The 17,406-nt window shown below is 34.8% G+C and overlaps 1 protein-coding gene across 4 annotated transcripts in view; it reads left to right on the top strand.

The window, feature by feature from the left end:
• pcdh17.S (protocadherin 17 S homeolog) overlaps positions 1-17,406 on the top strand; it is a 92,098-nt gene that overhangs the window by 6,499 nt on the left and 68,193 nt on the right. For 2 of the 4 annotated variants that reach the window (XM_041584344.1, XM_041584343.1), the window contains exon 1: positions 4,278-8,082. The exons of the other annotated variants lie outside the window; for them this stretch is intronic. In XM_041584344.1, the coding sequence (XP_041440278.1) occupies positions 5,620-8,082 (2,463 nt within the window). In that variant the 5' untranslated portion in view covers positions 4,278-5,619. Of the gene's footprint in view, positions 1-4,277; positions 8,083-17,406 lie in introns of those variants that run through there. 4 annotated transcript variants of the gene reach the window in all.

The raw sequence follows: 17,406 nt of genomic DNA, 5'->3' as shown, positions 1-17,406 counted from the left end.
CACATTCTTGATGTGCACTATGGGCAATTTTGAAAATAATCATCTTTGGTTTAAGGTTGGTGCAGTTTTAGATTTTGGTCTCCAAAATCAGCACAGCAGAATTGCATTTCCAAATACAGGAATTCCAAACCTGCAGCCCCAGCTTATCTGCAGCTATAAAATATTCTTTTTACCAATTTGTTAGTAGCATTATTGTCAGGTGTCCTAACTGCCTGATACATTGACAATGTATATCTAAGTATATGCTTCCTACTATTTTTTTGTAGTATGTGTTACTATAAAAATATATATAATCTGTTTTTACAATAAACAAATCAGTTTACAAATTGCATTTACATATCACTTTGCAGACTTCAAAACTTCTATTGTGCATATTTGTTTCTATTTATTGCAATATTTATCCCCCAGTTTATGCTATAACTGTATTGTAAAAATACATTCATACCATTGTCTGCTATTTTTGGGACACATAAAAAATATGAATTGGTTTAGATTCCACTGAACATAGTAGACTAGGAGGGGTGTTTAGACAACAAATAAAAAATAACAGCATAGATGGAATAAAAAGTAGGATTTTGTAATTAAATATTTTACATGTACATAAAAAAAAAATTCAGATCAAATAATTTTAGTGTAACTGGTCTTATACTATTATATAACCACTGCAACTTGATGAGCAAACCTATAACATAATGTTTGCCTCCTTCCCCCCCATGTTCTGTTATCAGAGATGGAGACAGATTTCTGTATACATGCTAGGTATATTTGGAATGGAGGTTTGGGAGGGGCTTTATGGTCTCAGTGTTACTTTATTTCCTTAAAATATGCCTTAAGCCTTAAAAATATAGGTCTTTCAAGGATGGAAACACAAGTGCTTCCCTTTGTGTTGTGGAATACAATTATGGAAGAGTCTGGATAATGTCTTAAAGTATCCAAGCACATAAGGCTCAACACATACAAATGTATTTCTCTAATGTGGCCCTTTTGAGAGCTGCCACTGCATTAAACAAGGTGGAGGATATATATGTAGACCATAAATAAATAAATGAGCATAAATTTCCTTGTTGCATATTCTCTTTGCCTCATCCATTAAACACTAATATATATGGTAGTTCACCAGATACTGTATATACAGTGAACCACTTCTTCTTTTGTGATAATAACATTAATCCTTTGATAAATAGTAGAACACAGTTTACATGTATCTTACAGTGGTGACATTTATATTGTTCTTACAAAAGTAACCTGAGTTTTTATAGAATTTTATTCTAACCAGTTTTGTTTCTTGAAATGTAACATCAATCAAATTGCTTGAATAGTGTGAAACAGATCAGTTAATCTAAATTATTATGATTTCTCACGCAAAAAATGCATAAAAAGTTATATGTGCCAGTTAAAACCAGAATCTGCCTTGATTCTTTATGACTGGGGCACCAGTTGCATTGCATCCAACTGTTCATCCCTACTTAAGGAAGTCATGAGTATCATTTATACTGTTTATCTTTATATATTGTTTTGTCATAACATATGACTCTATCTACATTTAAATATTTAACAATATTTTTTGGAATTGCTTGCTTGTTTTTATAACTTCTTTACTGCCAATAATTGACTTATGCACTATATAGAGAAAAGTTAGAAAAGTAATTGTTTATCTAAAAGTATATCTATACTAGGATAATAACACTATTCTAGTTTGACAGATGTCACCAGATTTATAAAACTTTCTTTTTTGTGTTTTGCTTTGTGCACTATTCCATAATTGGATTTTTTGTTTTGGGGGGGGGGGTTTACACAACACAACACAGCACAGCACTTTTTGAAACAGCATAAGCCATTTTGATTTTATAAATTGCACTGATAAGCTGGAAATTGCTTTGCTGCAGTCAACATTAAAGACCTCTTGTTAAAAGAAACAGAGAGAGTCTTGCTACAAAAGCTTTCAGGGCACAAAAATGACATTATCATTTGCCATTTAATTGTCTAGCAGAAATTGTTAAGAACCTTTTTAGCAGTTTATAACAGCTCTGTGTATAATAGATGGCATTACTATCTCATTTTTGCCTTATGTATGTAATAATGGATTTTAAAGACGTCAAGTGTGGAAGTTTGTTATCTAGTGCTCAGTGTTCCATGTTCCAGTTTAACCTCTGGGCTCTAGTTAAACAGCAACATGCCCAAGCTAAATGCTCAAGCTGTGTAACTGACAAATATTATTTACTGGGCATCAACATGTCAGTCAAATGCCGTTTTGTTTTTTTCAAACAAAGTTTTTTCTTTTTACAAAGGCCATTGGTATAAATCATGTTTTAATTCAGTAAGGCACAATCCTTTCCAGCAATATTTTATATCTAATAAGCCTTAAACAGGATTATATTTTAATTCAAGGGTTGCTCTCTAGCTGTTGATTAACCTTGATAACTAGAAAGCTACATATTGGTTATCTGCATTTTACATTGATTATTGTACCAATTAGCATGGTAAGAAAGCCAGATTTTGTTATGGTACATTGTACTTCAAATGGAAATTAGTTTTTTGATCTGCTAAACCACCATCTTAAAACACATACCATGAAACAAAATATGCTTACAATAATATAAATATTTCTCCATTAGAGATGTCTGCAGGGTTTCAATTCCTAACAAATCTGCAGGATATTTATCAGACTTTATAATACATGTTGTTCAATGTTGAAAGAGGTTACACAATTACTACTCAATTAAAATTGAACTAATCAGATGCTCTAGGCACAAGTGTAGTTATTTTTGATAAAAAAGTAGGTAGACTGGTATCTGTAATCTGTGACTTTCACGAGTTCTGAACTACAGTTCCCAACAAACTTTCTTAAGTGGGTTATGGTGCACTTGACAATTTGATAGCCTTTACCCAATATCAGTGGTTATAGCACTAGAAAATAGTGGAAGGTATTTTACCGTTGCAATGGCAAATAACAATTGTTGCCTTAAAATACATAGAAGCACAGTAGCTGACATTAAAATACTTTTTATGTCTAAGGTGTCTGCTTGAAACTGTAGCATAAATAGCAAGGCAGATTGAAATCTGAAGACTAGCTATACCTGATCTAAACTAAACATTAGCTGAAAGATATCCCAACTAAAATATATTATATGAACATATATAGAGGATATAATTGTAATACTTAGAGTATATTTTATACATAATGATATATTGGCATAGTGAATATATCAACTAAGGTTCTCACTGTGTAAACAAACAAAAAGCCTGCGTACTGTAACTTATAAATTGTCTTTTTATCATTTGTTGTGTTTTGTCATACAAATGTATGTGTCACACTGAGAGTTGATTTGATAGCCTGTTGATTTTTCTAAGTGGACTTTTTTTTTTATAAGAGCCATATATTCAAGTTGTTGTTAAAATACTGTATATTCTGTATTGTTTAATTCTTAAATAACGAATGGCATAAGTACCAAATATATCTCATGTTGCTACTGGATTGTAAATGCAATTAGCTGGGCCTTGTTGCACTAAAGACTAGTTTGCATTAATTAAGATAACAAATGAATGAAGCCCTACAGCCAGTATAATTATCTTGTAGAGTGTAATTAAGACATTAATGGACCATTGATAACCAATAGTTATATATTTATGACCAAATTAAGCTTGGTGCAATTTTAGTAAACACAAGTTATACAATATGGTTTGGAAAATGAGAGCACTGCATATATAGGGAAATGCCAGTAGGTGGCAGTAATATGCTGGACTTAAAGCAGGGTTTCTTAAAAGAAGAGGAAAAAAAAAGAAAGAAACAAGGAAAGAGCAGAAATTAAGTCAGTCAAAGAGAAGAACTGAGAGTGAAGGTTGGCGTATGGCAAATGGAGGATCAGAGGATTTAAGATCCCACAAAACTATAGAATTTTCAGCAGCTGACAAAATGTTGCTAAGCTTTTGATGAAATCCCTTAAAACAAACCTAATTTATCGTGCAAATGCTGCTGAATGCTGTGAATGAACCACTGAAGTACCAGCAGAGGCAAATACAAAGGCATCAGCAGAATGCAGAATCAACTACGCTGTCTAGGACTTTAAAAACATAACAGATGGAAGAAATCTACACACCCATTGATTTGGCAATCTTTTCCTGCTTTTTCTACACAGAATTTGATGTATTATTTTATATGCAAGATCATTGCCTTTACATGCGTAACAGCTGAAGAGCAGTAATTAACACCTAGGACTGTCTGGATAGCTCTGTTTTGTAATTTCTATCTGCATCTCTGTTGCAAGAAGAGTAAGTAAGATTGATTCTGCCTTTTTTTATCTTCAAAACTGAATGAAAATACATATTTTGCATCTCATTTGGAAGAATAGCAGGGCTCTGAAATCCAGATGTAGCGTGCATAATACTAATTGCCTGGAAAGGAAGACGTGGGAGATGTTTAGTAAGTGAACTGTGTTTTCCTTGTATATGAACTTAGTGGATGCTGGCTTTGTTTGAAAACGCTGTCATTTAGTGATGCTCAAGGAGACAAGAATATAGAATCTAGTGACATTTTTTATAATTTAACATGTGCTTGCCATTTGGATCTTCAAACTCATGTAGTCAGTTCTTGAAATGTGCTCTCTTTAAGACTTTTTTGTAGGGACTGATTTCATGCAGACATTGTACAAAACAACAACTAGTCTTAAATCAGACAACCATTTTATATTTGGATTCTCCAAAGCTTACACGGTGTGCTTTGTTTTGTTTTTTTTCAATCAAATGCCTACTGAAGAATATAGAGAGGAAATGTTAAGAAGGCTATGTTTGGCATCAATAAAAGAGGATCATTTAACAAAATGAAGCAAAGAAAGCAGCAACTGTTCTCTCTTCGCCAGAATTAATGCCCCCCCCCCCCCCCTTTCCATATTCTGTGCATAGAACCATTGGTCTGCCTGTTGATTTGTCTCAGAAAGAAAACTGGAATTTAACTGAATACAATTATTAGTTGTAAGCTGATGTGGCAACTGCCCTTGCAGAAAAAAAGCCCAAGTGTGAAATGACTAAATCAAAGCTGTGATCGTAATACCTCTCAACTGATGATAAAGTTTGATGGTTCCTCGCATTTGGATTTTTTCCAGACTCTGTAAATTCCTGCATTATTTAATATTCATGAATTTCTACTTGTAAATAGAGATAATATGAAGCAAAATAAAACTGTCAGTTTCTGGTGAAGACAGCTGCCAAACATTCTACATTAGATTTGTAAATGCAGACACTATTTTCAAAGAGCATCACTTGTTTCTTCCTCTGGATGTGCTGAAAAGCTTTTTTTCTCAGTTAAATTATGGACACAGTCAACAGTCTCTCCCACCCTCCTGTATTACTTATATTGCTGATGGACCTAGATTTCATACTGTTTACAAACTGCCTCTGAATTTAAAATGCTGACTGCAGTCTGTCTGATCTTCGGAGAAGATAATTATCATCTGTTTAAACAATAAGAGAGAGGAAAATATGAAATCTTCAAAAACCGAAGTCTATCCCATGCAACTATCATATCTATCTTTCTACATTTGCCTCCTGCATTCTCTTCTGCTTCATCTTAAATAAAACTACAAACCTTTGGTGGGGTAGCACAGTATATATCCACTCTCTGGGATGTACCTTCTTATGTGTATATTCTTCTCCCTTGGGGGTCTGGGGCAAGCATTAAAAATGTTAAATTATTCAATTTCAGAAGAGAGAGGGTCAAGGATTGTAATTGGCAATATCAATATAGATGCAGAACTTGAGTTGCCGAGAATGAGCTATTTTAAAGTTTTGGAGAATTCTGCTCCTAACTTAATTGATGTTGATCAGAATAGTGGGTTGTTGTACACCAAACAACGTATTGATCGGGATACCATTTGCTGGAAAAATACAAAGTGTTTGCTGTCTCTAGAAGTTTTTGTTAATGATAAAGAAATATGCATGATTAAAGTGGAGATCCTGGACATAAATGATAACTCACCCTATTTTTCCACTGAACAAATTGATCTTGAGATTTCAGAAAATGCATCTCCTGGGACTAGATTTCCTTTGTCAACAGCACAGGATCCAGATTTAGGAGATAACAGTTTGCAGACATATATCATGAAGCGAGCTGATACTAACTTGTTTTCTTTGGACATAAAATCTCGTGGTGATGGTACAAAAATACCTGAGTTAGTTATCCAGAAATCTTTAGACAGAGAGGAACAATCTCACCACAAACTAATCCTAGCTGCCCTGGATGGAGGTAAACCTCCAATGTCAGCCACTCTGCAAATAAATGTAAAAGTTATTGATTCCAATGACAATAGCCCAGTTTTTGAAGCTAAATCTTACACTGTTGAAATCCCTGAAAATTCCCCACTGGGCAAGGTTGTAATTGATCTGAATGCAACAGATTTAGATGAAGGCTCTAATGGAGATATTTTGTATTCGTTTAGTGGATATGCATCTGACAGGGTCTGGGAATTGTTTTCAATTGAACCTAAAACTGGATTAATACAAGTGAAGAGTAATTTAGATTATGAAGAAATCCGCCTCATTGAGATTGATGTGCAGGCCCAAGATCAAGGACCCAACTCTATACCTGTGCACTGCAAAGTGACTGTGAAAATTACTGATATAAATGATAATGTTCCATCTATAAACTTTGTATCAGTCCGCCAGGGAGAAATTAGTGAGGCTTCACCTCCTGATACAGTTATTGCACTGGTTCGGGTTACTGATAAGGATTCTGGAAAAAATGGTCAACTTCATTGCTGGGTTCAGGGCAATGTCCCTTTCAAGCTAGAAGAGAATTATGACAATTTCTATACTGTTCTAACAGATAGACCCCTTGATCGGGAAATGCAGGATGAGTATAATGTTACTATAATTGCAAGGGACCATGGCAATCCACCATTAAATTCTACAAAATCTTTTATTGTCAAGATCTTAGATGCTAATGACAACCCCCCACATTTCTCTAAACCTTTGTATATATTGCAGGTTTCTGCAAATAACATTCCAGGAGAATATCTTGGTTCGGTCCTAGCACAAGATCCAGATTTAGGGCAAAATGGCACTGTTTCTTACTCAATCCTGCCATCCTATATTGATGGTGTTTCAATCTACACTTATGTATCTGTCAATCCAATCAATGGTGCAATCTATGCTCTAAGGACTTATTACTATGAACTGACAAAATATTTTGAATTCACAGTGCTTGCTCAAGACTTAGGCTCTCCAGTTTTAGAAAGCAATGCTACAGTAAGAGTGTCAATACTGGATGTCAATAATAATGCCCCAGTCATTATTTTACCTAACTTACAGAATGATACAGCTGAAATTTTTGTTCCCAGGAACATAGGAATAGGATATATTGTAAGCACTGTTAGAGCAATGGATATTGATTTTGGAGAAAGTGGTCGACTGACTTATGAAATTATACATGGTAATGAAGAGCATCTCTTTGAAATTGATTCAGTAACAGGAGATATTAAGCTTCTCCATCCTTATTGGCAAGAAGTTGCTCCAGTATTAGAGCTAATAGTCAGGGTGACAGATAATGGTAAACCATCACTTTCAACTGTGGCAAAAATCATCCTTAAATCAAATACAGTTTCTTTCCCTGAAGGAGAAACACAAATAACTGGAGAACAGAGGGACTGGGATATATATTTACCTGTAATTGTAACATTAAGTGCTATTTCTGTAATACTGTTTGCTGCCATGGTGACCATAGTTATAAAGTGTAAGAAGGAAAATAAAGATGTCAGGCCTTACAAAGGCAGAATAGCAGATTCTATTCAACCTCGATTCATGAAGACAAAAAATAAAAAAATAAACAAGAATGACATTATGTTGGTACAGAGTGAAGTAGAAGAGGGAAATGCCATGAATGTTGTGAGTAGTCCATCCCTTGCTACATCTCCAATGTATTTTGATTATCAAAGCAGTTTGCCTCTGAGCTCTTCCCATTCTGAGGTGCTGTACCTGAAGCCTACATCCAACCTTTTGACTTCTTCACAAGGAAATATAGGATGTCACAGTCTTTCTGAACCAGTTAGAAACACAACAGAGAATAATTCTTCTTGGACTTCCATATCTCAGGTAGGTGGAGGGTTTGTGTTCTTTTAAGACTAGCAAATACAACATTAAAAATTCTGGGGCAGGTATATCAAAAATGATGATAAAAATCACATTATTGGGGAAAAAATTGTGGGAAAAAAGCTCACATTTTTTCGAGATTTATTGTACCCTGAGGCTGCTAAAAGTCTGAATCTGAAAATACTCCATCTCCAACCTGTCTAGATCCTGTAAGAGTCAATGGCAAAGGTCCCATTTCAAGTTTTATGATATCATGGTCTGCTCTGAATTACGTCCAAAAATCCAAAAACTTTATGGGTTACAAGCAATATCACAAAAAATCGAGTGTTTCGACATAAAACCCGAAAAATTCAGTTTTTTCAAGCAAAAACTTGAATTTTACATTTTTTTCCAAAATGATTTTTCAAGTTTTTTTATGATAAATAAAGTCAAATTGTGGATGGGAGTTTGGTTGGTAAATAATCCCCTTAATGATTGCGATTTGGCCTAAAGTCTAAAAATCCAAAAAATGCAGTTTTCCACACATTTTCAAGCCATTATAAATGTAATTGCTAAAAAAGTCCAAAATTGCAGGGAAAAAACTATTTTCAACTTGCTTGAATACACTATATATTAATGTCTATAGTATCTCAACAGGTTTTAGATGGCATCATTTATTTTTCACATTTTTAACCTGTGGAAAGAAGTAACAAATTGTCTCTTTTCTTCTCTTTTCACTGTTTTTGGGTTCAAGTTGTTTGTGTCAAAATTGTAAGTTTTACCAATTTATGCTAAATCTGCCTTTAAGGGTAGTGATGGGCGAATTTATTCGCCAGGCGCGAATTCGCGTCAGGCGAATAAATTTGCGAAACGCCTGCGAAAATTCGCGGAAAAAATTCGCCGGCGTCAAAAAAAATTTTCCGAAAAAAACGGACGCTGGCGTCAAAAATGGGCGCCGGCGTAAAAAACAGCCGTTTCGCGAATTTCGCGCGAAATTCGCAAATTTTTCGGCGAAGCGAAACGACGCAAATTCGCCCATCACTATTTAAGGGTAATGATACACCACACATGTTGATTTCTGTCTGGAAAACCAGATCAAAATAATTATTGCCAAATGTTTCCTTTTATAGTTGATGGTAATCTTTTAGCCTATGGCACACAGGAAGTATAAGACAAGAGAAGGCATCAGCATTCTTGCACAGTACTCTCTGTCATGTCACTTTGGACTTGTGAGTCAGTGGTTGCAGTCATTTGGATCACCACAGCCATAGAAGACTTCTTGTGGGCCAATAACCAAAACAATAAACCATAAATACTGTTTTCAAATGTGTAGTATTTATTAATGTGTATACTATAATGTTTGCAGTAGTTGCCCTTAAGTTATGGTATTGGATAGTTCTCCACCTAAAAACAGTTTTTCTATTACATAATGAAAGAATATGCAATTCTAACCAACTTTTACATATACATTAATTGCACATTGTCAATGGTTTTAAAGTTATTTGTAAAAGTATTTTCTGCTAATTGCGGTGTCATTCTGGCTGTTTGTATTCTCTGCCCCGAATCCTTTAAATCAGTGAAAATGTTTAATGTACATTGTAATGATTAGGTTTAAAATGCCTACTACAAGATTATTTTAAGCTTTATATTTCAAAGCACCACTGTCATATGCCTAAAATAAGATAGTCAAATTCTGAAAAAAGGCATTAAAACATTTTGGACTTCCCTCAACTTATAACAATTATTGAAGCAGAAGCTGGTGTCCCCAGAATTTAGTCACTATAAAGTAAAAAGTTTATTATGTAAAACTGAGCATATCAGTATAGGCATGATATGGGCAAAGACAAATAACTGCCGCTTTCCACCAACTGGCCTAGAAATAACCAACTCACTTACCATCCATTTATTTTGTTTGAATATTTTTGGCCACAGCTTTATTGCACCAAACATAATTTAACAATAGATAACACATATATCAATAACAATTTATATTAACAACATTGTAAACATACAAATATGAACAGTGATGCACCATTTACTTATAATCCTCTGCAAGGCCCCTGGCAATGGACCCAATTAGGTGCATGCAATCGTACTAGCCACCAGCCGCTTGTGCCTTCTAGCATGATGGGAACGCTGGATTGCATGCTACCACCAATACAACAACCCTCCCAGAGACCAAGGCTCTTAGAGAGGAACACCACCAACCAAGTTCCATTAGCCAACTTGGGACTTGGTAAAAACTCCAGCTTCTCAATTAACTCTCATTGCCAGGGACCCGTCACCCGGCTGTAACAATGGACTATTCCCTCTCATGACATTTTAGTAAGTCAGCCCAATACTCGCCATTCCACGTCAACTTAACCTGTGCCCCACTAACCCAGGCCACAATTGTGACAACTAGCACAAAGGGTTAATACAAGGGAGGGAGGGTGGGACTCCTTTTTTCTTACCAAAATGGATGCCCTCCTTAACGGTTAGTGCTATAAATCCCCTTAAAACTCCACCCCCAACTACGTCACTAAACCCACTACTTATCCCCTGCCAGGCAGCTTTGTCCCGCCCCTGTCATGTACCCTTCTGACAGCATGCACTGTCCCGGGTTTCACTTTAATGTTGTGTTTAAGGGGGTACATAACCTTTGATATTGATGAGCTGACCACTATTGCATATATACTGTATTCCTATGTTTCTTTGAAAGATAACATATGCATACATTTTACATAGTTGCATGTTGGAGGGATACTTCAAAATTCAAATATGAATGGATACTATGCTGAAGGAAAGTATTTTCAAACAATGTACTGTAGTAAGGCTAAGCCTGAAATAGCATGCGCTGTTTTTAGTGCCACTTGGAAGCAATTTTCTTTGCCACTTGTAACTTTCTTCTGTAACATTTCCTGATTAGATGTGGATTAGAAAGTACTGGGTGGATTGCAAGGAAGCTTTCATCTCTCCTGCTGCTAAAATCAGTGTATGCAATGCTAGTATTTTGAATTCTATCAGTACATTGTGTATTCATTTACATTTGAAAATGTTTTTCTCAGAACAGTGCTGATATAAAGCATGTAATTTTGAATTTTAAATGTTTGCAGTGTTGATGAAATTTTTATCTTTATTACCTTAACACTAGACATCCACCTGCATTTGAGGCTATATTGTCTGCAATTTCAGCAAATGGGCACTTAAGTTCTAATATTTAAAGTTAACAAACAACCCCAGCGAAACCAGAACATTTCATCCAAGTTCTTGGCCAGGAAGGTTGTTGAAAGAATTTTCCCAGTAACAGCTGTCTTTTCTGAAAGGACATTATTATGTACTATATAGTGTGGAAGGGCTGGACAATAATAATATAACAGAACAGCCAATTGTGTTGCTGAACCATTTCCTGTCTGCATCCAAATCTTACCATGGCATTTAATTGGTGGACGTTCAGTCATGCTATAGCCTTAAGTACTTTAAATATAAATGCTCTTTTATTCTGCTATTGTAACATGTTATTTTAAAAAAAAGCTGTTTTAATATTAAAAGTACCTAGGCAGTGTCACTTCGGTATACTTCGGCATTGTCCTTCGTGTTACTTTAATTTACATTTAGGATTTACAAATTATTTTAAGGTGAGCTGTCATTAGGATACAAAATCGATGTGTATGTATTTTGTGTGCAGTTTTTGTACTGTACCATTTTAATTCGTTTCACCAGATTTTGCCAAATTGGTAATAATGTTAATGTTTTGTAAAATACCCCTATCCAAATTCACTTCATAAAAAGGTTTTTTTAGAACAATTAATTTATAGCTAAAGGATGGACTCAAAATAATCTGAGAAGGTGATTGTTTGCCTACTGTATCTGTACAATTACATTCTACACTACAGTAACCAAAAGGCCAAACAAATTCAGAATGGTCCTGACCTTTCCATTCAAGAGATCTTCTCCTATACGTTTAGGACAACCAATGGTATCATTTGTCAAAGTAATTTTTTGCTTATACTGTATATCTAAAATTCATGGTCTCTGCATCCTGGTGTTCTACATTTATAATCTACCGTGCATCTTGTCTTATATTGTCACTTTTACAAAATATGACAAAAACTTGAGGAACTTTTCTAATCAGAGCTACTATGGTTGCACAAAGTAGACCTGAATGACAAGAAAGCAGAAATATAACCTCAGTCTCAGTAAGCCCCCTCAAGTACAGGATGCACCGATACAAGGCTTCCCTGGAATTAGAACCTGCCTTAAAGGAAAACTATACGCCCCAAACAATGTAGGTCTCTATTAAAAGATACTGAGTAAAACAGCTCATGTGTAAAACCCTGCTTCATGTAAATGAACCATTATCATAATATACTTTTTTAGTAGTATGTGCCATTGGGTAATCATAAATAGAAAATTTCCATTTTAAAAAATAAGTGCCGCCCCCTGAGATCGTAAGATTCACTGTGCACACATACAAACCACATGTAAGGTCACATGAGCCAATTAACAGACAGAGTTCTGCCTTTCGCTTCCTCACTTCTTCCTGTTACAGTTAGGGGCCGATTCATCAAGCTCGAGTGAAGGATTCGAAGTAAAAAAACTTCGAATTTCGAAGTGTTTTTTGGGCTACTTCGACCATCGAATGGGCTACTTCGACCTTCGACTACGACTTTGAATCGAAGGATTCGTAGTAAAAATCGTTCGACTATTCGACCATTCGATAGTCGAAGTACTGTCTCTTTAAAAAAAACTTCGACCCCCTAGTTCGGCAGCTAAAAGCTACCGAAGTCAATGTTAGCCTATGGGGAAGGTCCCCATAGGCTTGCCTAAGTTTTTTTGATCGAAGGATATTCCTTCGATCGTTGGATTTAAATCCTTCGAAGGATTTAAGTGTTCGATCGAAGGAATTATCCTTCGATCGTACGATCGCAGAATTTGCGCTAAATCCTTCGACTTCGATATTCGAAGTTGAAGGATTTTAATTCCCAGTCGAATATCGAGGGTTAATTAACCCTCGATATTCGACCCTTGATGAATCGGCCCCTTAGTGTTGTAGTATTTCTGGTCAGGTGATCTCTGAGGCAGCACAGGTAGAGTCACGAAATGGTGGTTCAAGGCAAGAGATGTAAAAGGGCAATATTTATGTAAATATATATTCCAGTTTGGTAAGATTCTTTAATATGTCATTCAATTTGATATAAACTATCTGTTGCTTAAGTATTCATTTTGGGGGTATAGTTTTCCTTTAAGAAGATGTTATTTCCAGGGATGCCTTTGCATGTTGCAGAAGCAGACACAGCTGACATGTATCTAATGAAATGTGATCAAACATAATAACTGGCATGTGATCATTGCCACTTGGGATTTGATGCAATTTGCAACTACACTGTTGCCAACAAAATACAAATGCACTTGCGAGTCTACATTTGTAACCTGCAAATCCATGTACAGACATGTAAAAATTCATGCATGTCAAATTTCATTATTTATTTTGAATATATAAATAAATGAATATATATATATATATATATATTATATATATATATATATATATATATATATATATATATATATATATATATATATATATATATATATATATATATATATATATATATATATATTTTGTTATTATTATTTGGTGGTATCCATAACTTACATGAAGAGGTGAAAATAGGATTATCGTTATTGCAGAATATGTGGTTCCATGTATGTATTTCAGTTTCCAGACAGTGTAACAAGATTTTGATACATTTTTGATACTACAGGTATATAAATAAATACATAAAAATATGACAATAATGATTTTCTTGAACATTGATAGTTTTCAGTCTATATGGTTTTGTTGTGAGCCTGATAATGGCATTGTGTGTTGATGGTTTCTTATTAGCAGATTAATATTTGATCTTATATATTTTCATTTTCTTCAAATAAATGTGTGATTCAAGTTTGTGTTATTTAAATATAAAAGATTTTGAGCACTTAATTTGTCAATTAATACTAATACATATGATTATACTGATGAAAGAATACAGCACTTTAATCACTCTTGGGGTCTTGAGTTTTTTGTTTTTATTTGTTTTTGTTTTTTAATTATTCTTTTATTATTGTTTCCTGGGCTTGTGTCGTGTAATGTATTTGCTGCAACATAAACGTCCATTGTACTTTAACTTCCCACCATATGCAAGTTAGGCAACGCTAGCACAACTTCGCTTTGCTTGGCGCAGTAATGCTAGTGCAATCTTTGCCAGCGTTCGGCGCCCAGGACGCAACTTTGGATTTTAGTGAATTAGAGTTGTCCTGGCGAATCTATGCCTGGGGAAGTGTTGCACTGTGAGTGAAGCCGTCGCTGGCGAATTTTCAGAGGTTAGTAAATTTGCCCCATAGTTGGAACTTGTTATGGTTCCAAAAAGTTAATTTTTTTGTTGGAAATTCTGCACATTTTCAAGTCAATTTGTTATAGTTTCACATATTTATCATTACATACTATCATAGTTTTTTCTTAGCTTGTTTTATGAAATCATTTCTAAAGAGAGACAATATCAAAGTCAACCCCTTGTATGGGGGTTCAGGGAAATTGTGTCAATATTAAAATGTTGGAACATTTTCATTTGCATCCAATATGACATTCTTTTTGTCAGAATAATCTGCATTTTTGGCTAAATACTGTGTTTTCTCCAGATATCTGAGCAATTGTTTAAATGTGCCAAATGTTGTTATAAAATATATGCCAGCATGTGGTGGGCTTCTGACATTGGTTATTTTACCTGGAGCTGCAACTCTTGTCTAGTGGAGAAGACAGAGGTCTGGACAGATTAAAGGACAAGGAAAGGCAAAAAAATAAAATCCCATTTTTACATTCTTTAATGAAAAAGAAACCTATCTCCAATATACTTCAATTAAAAAATGTGTACCATTTTTATAAGAAAACTGGATGTATGCAGTGAAATTCTCCCTTCATTTACTGCTGTGGATAGGAATTGTCAGATGGTCCCTAACTTCTGAGCAGGGAAACAATCATACTTATGAACAGCAGGGGGAGCTCCCGCCTTACTTACCAGCCATTCAGAACTCAAGCAGCTTTGTTTATGACGATCCCTAAGCAGCCCAGACCACACTGAGCATGTGCAGGGTCAGGGTCAGGCCAAGATGTTTATCAAAGTTACAAGATGACAGCCCCCTGTGGCCAACTTTGAATGCATAAATCATTTGTTTGATTAGGCTTTGTGGTGCAGTAAGTTCATGCTTATGTTTAGTATACAAAATACAGCATTTCTAGCCTTATTCTATTTTAGACTTTCCTTGTCCTTTAAGGCAGCATTTTACATTGCTTTCATTCTTCCTGTAAATGTTCAATGGTCAGCTATCCTTCAGACTACAATCAGACTACAATCAGAATGTTTTAGGATTTTAGAACCAGGATCTTGTTTTGGATGGGCAGTATTTCAGATTTCACAGCTTTTTTAATTTTACACAAAAGCAGTAGAAAAATTATTTTCAGAGATAGTTTTAGACTGCAATACAATGATTTTCATGAACTGGGTATCACTGAGCTACGTGTTAAAATGAAGCATTTGACAATAAGAGAAACGTGAAGTTCAGGTGAGCTTTATAGGTTGGGGTCATCAGCTTGAATGCAACTAGTGCAGGAAGTAATGTAATATTTTATCAGCCACAATTTGGAGAGAAAATGTCAGGGACAGCACTTCTTTATCACAGATGTAGCAGTGCAAAACTTCAAAAATGATTCCCACATTTAAGTTCTGTAATATCTGAAGACAGTGTTTGATTTTCTTAAAGTATTAAAAGTTTTCACTGCAAAATATCAGAGGCTAAATAAGAATTTTGGTGCCATCTGGAATGAGAGAAGGGTACATTTCTGAGTCACTTATGAGATATGTGATCAAGTTATGAGATAGGTGATCAAGCGACATACATTTGTCTGCTTAGGGCTGCTATATCTGGTAAGGGCTTCAGAGAGTGCTTGACTATAAAAGTGTTATTGAATGAAAAAGTATAATGATGATATTAAAATACATCATTCTGCAAGATTTAGTAAAGGAGACACCTGCAGTAAAGATGTGATGTTTTAAAAGACATTTCTGATTCTTTCTTCCTTCAATACTTAAACTAAAGATAGATTGGTTGATACAGAATTAGGTACAGTATGTACTGCATATTGAAAAACTTTGGATTTCTTGATGTAACTTTAGGATATACAGTACGTGTATACGGAGCAGACAATGTTCATTAGGCTTTTGTGCGGATCAATGTCGTCAGAGTTTCCTTTTAGCAGTGACATGATAACCATCTAACATTTAAACTTAGCTAGCCAAAAAGCCTTTTATATTTTTTCCCTTGTCTGCAAAGAAATGATTTTCACAAATAATTATGTTCTAAAGCAACACCATGTTTAAATTATTAGTATGGCAGCTATATTGCATAAATGCATATTGTTTGACATTTAGTCAACTCTTGATTCATTGTATAGAGACAGGTGCAGGCTTCTTGTTTGTAATGCAAGGAAATCAAAACATACTTTTTTATTTACTTATTTAACAAATGTAAATATTCTACTTGACAAATTTTCGGTGGTGATAAGATACTGATAAGGTTTCTCCTGGTAACTATAAAAACCCAAATTCAATTTCTGAAATCAGAATTGCAGCTCTCCCCTTAACCCTCTCTGAAATTAACCAAGTAAGTAAAGGGGTGGGTAGTGTGGCACCTAGACTGAAAATCCCCTGAAAAGACATAACAAAAACACTGATGCACTGAAGTCTTTAAATATGTTCCATATGTAGGTAGCCATATATCCTCTGCTTAAAGGAAAATGTTTAGAGTAGCTGCTACCTATACCCTTTTCCCATGACAGTCCACTTTTTTGCACTCTGTAAATGATGGCTGGGTATTACTAGATAGTAGGCAAGCTTATTATCTGATCATGTGTAGAAGACATCAGTAGTTAAGCTGGTGTACGCTTCTCCGAGTATTTACTTTGTATATTTGCAGACTTTTATCATACACATATTCAGACACTATTCATTCTATCATGGCTTACTAGCACTGTCCTCTCATCAAGTTCTCATGAAAGGCATATTTATTTAAAAGTTGATTGCTGAATAAATATACAGTGGTTCAGTACTGTAATGCTTTAATCAGGTCATCATTTACAGTTAAACAGCTTTTGCCCATTTTACTGAAGAATCACATGATTTATAACTTTGTTATTGTTGGGAAAAAAACAAGCTACAAGTAGCCATTCATACAGTAGCTATGTACATACATGTGAGTAGAAAACAGACAAAAAATAAATATATATATATATATATATATATATATATATATATAGATATATATATATATATA

Source organism: Xenopus laevis, chromosome 2S, assembly GCF_017654675.1.
Source record: "Xenopus laevis strain J_2021 chromosome 2S, Xenopus_laevis_v10.1, whole genome shotgun sequence".
Taxonomy (NCBI): domain Eukaryota; kingdom Metazoa; phylum Chordata; class Amphibia; order Anura; family Pipidae; genus Xenopus; species Xenopus laevis.
The sequence above is the reverse complement of the archived record's forward strand: the minus strand, read 5'-3'. Positions and strand labels throughout refer to the sequence as shown.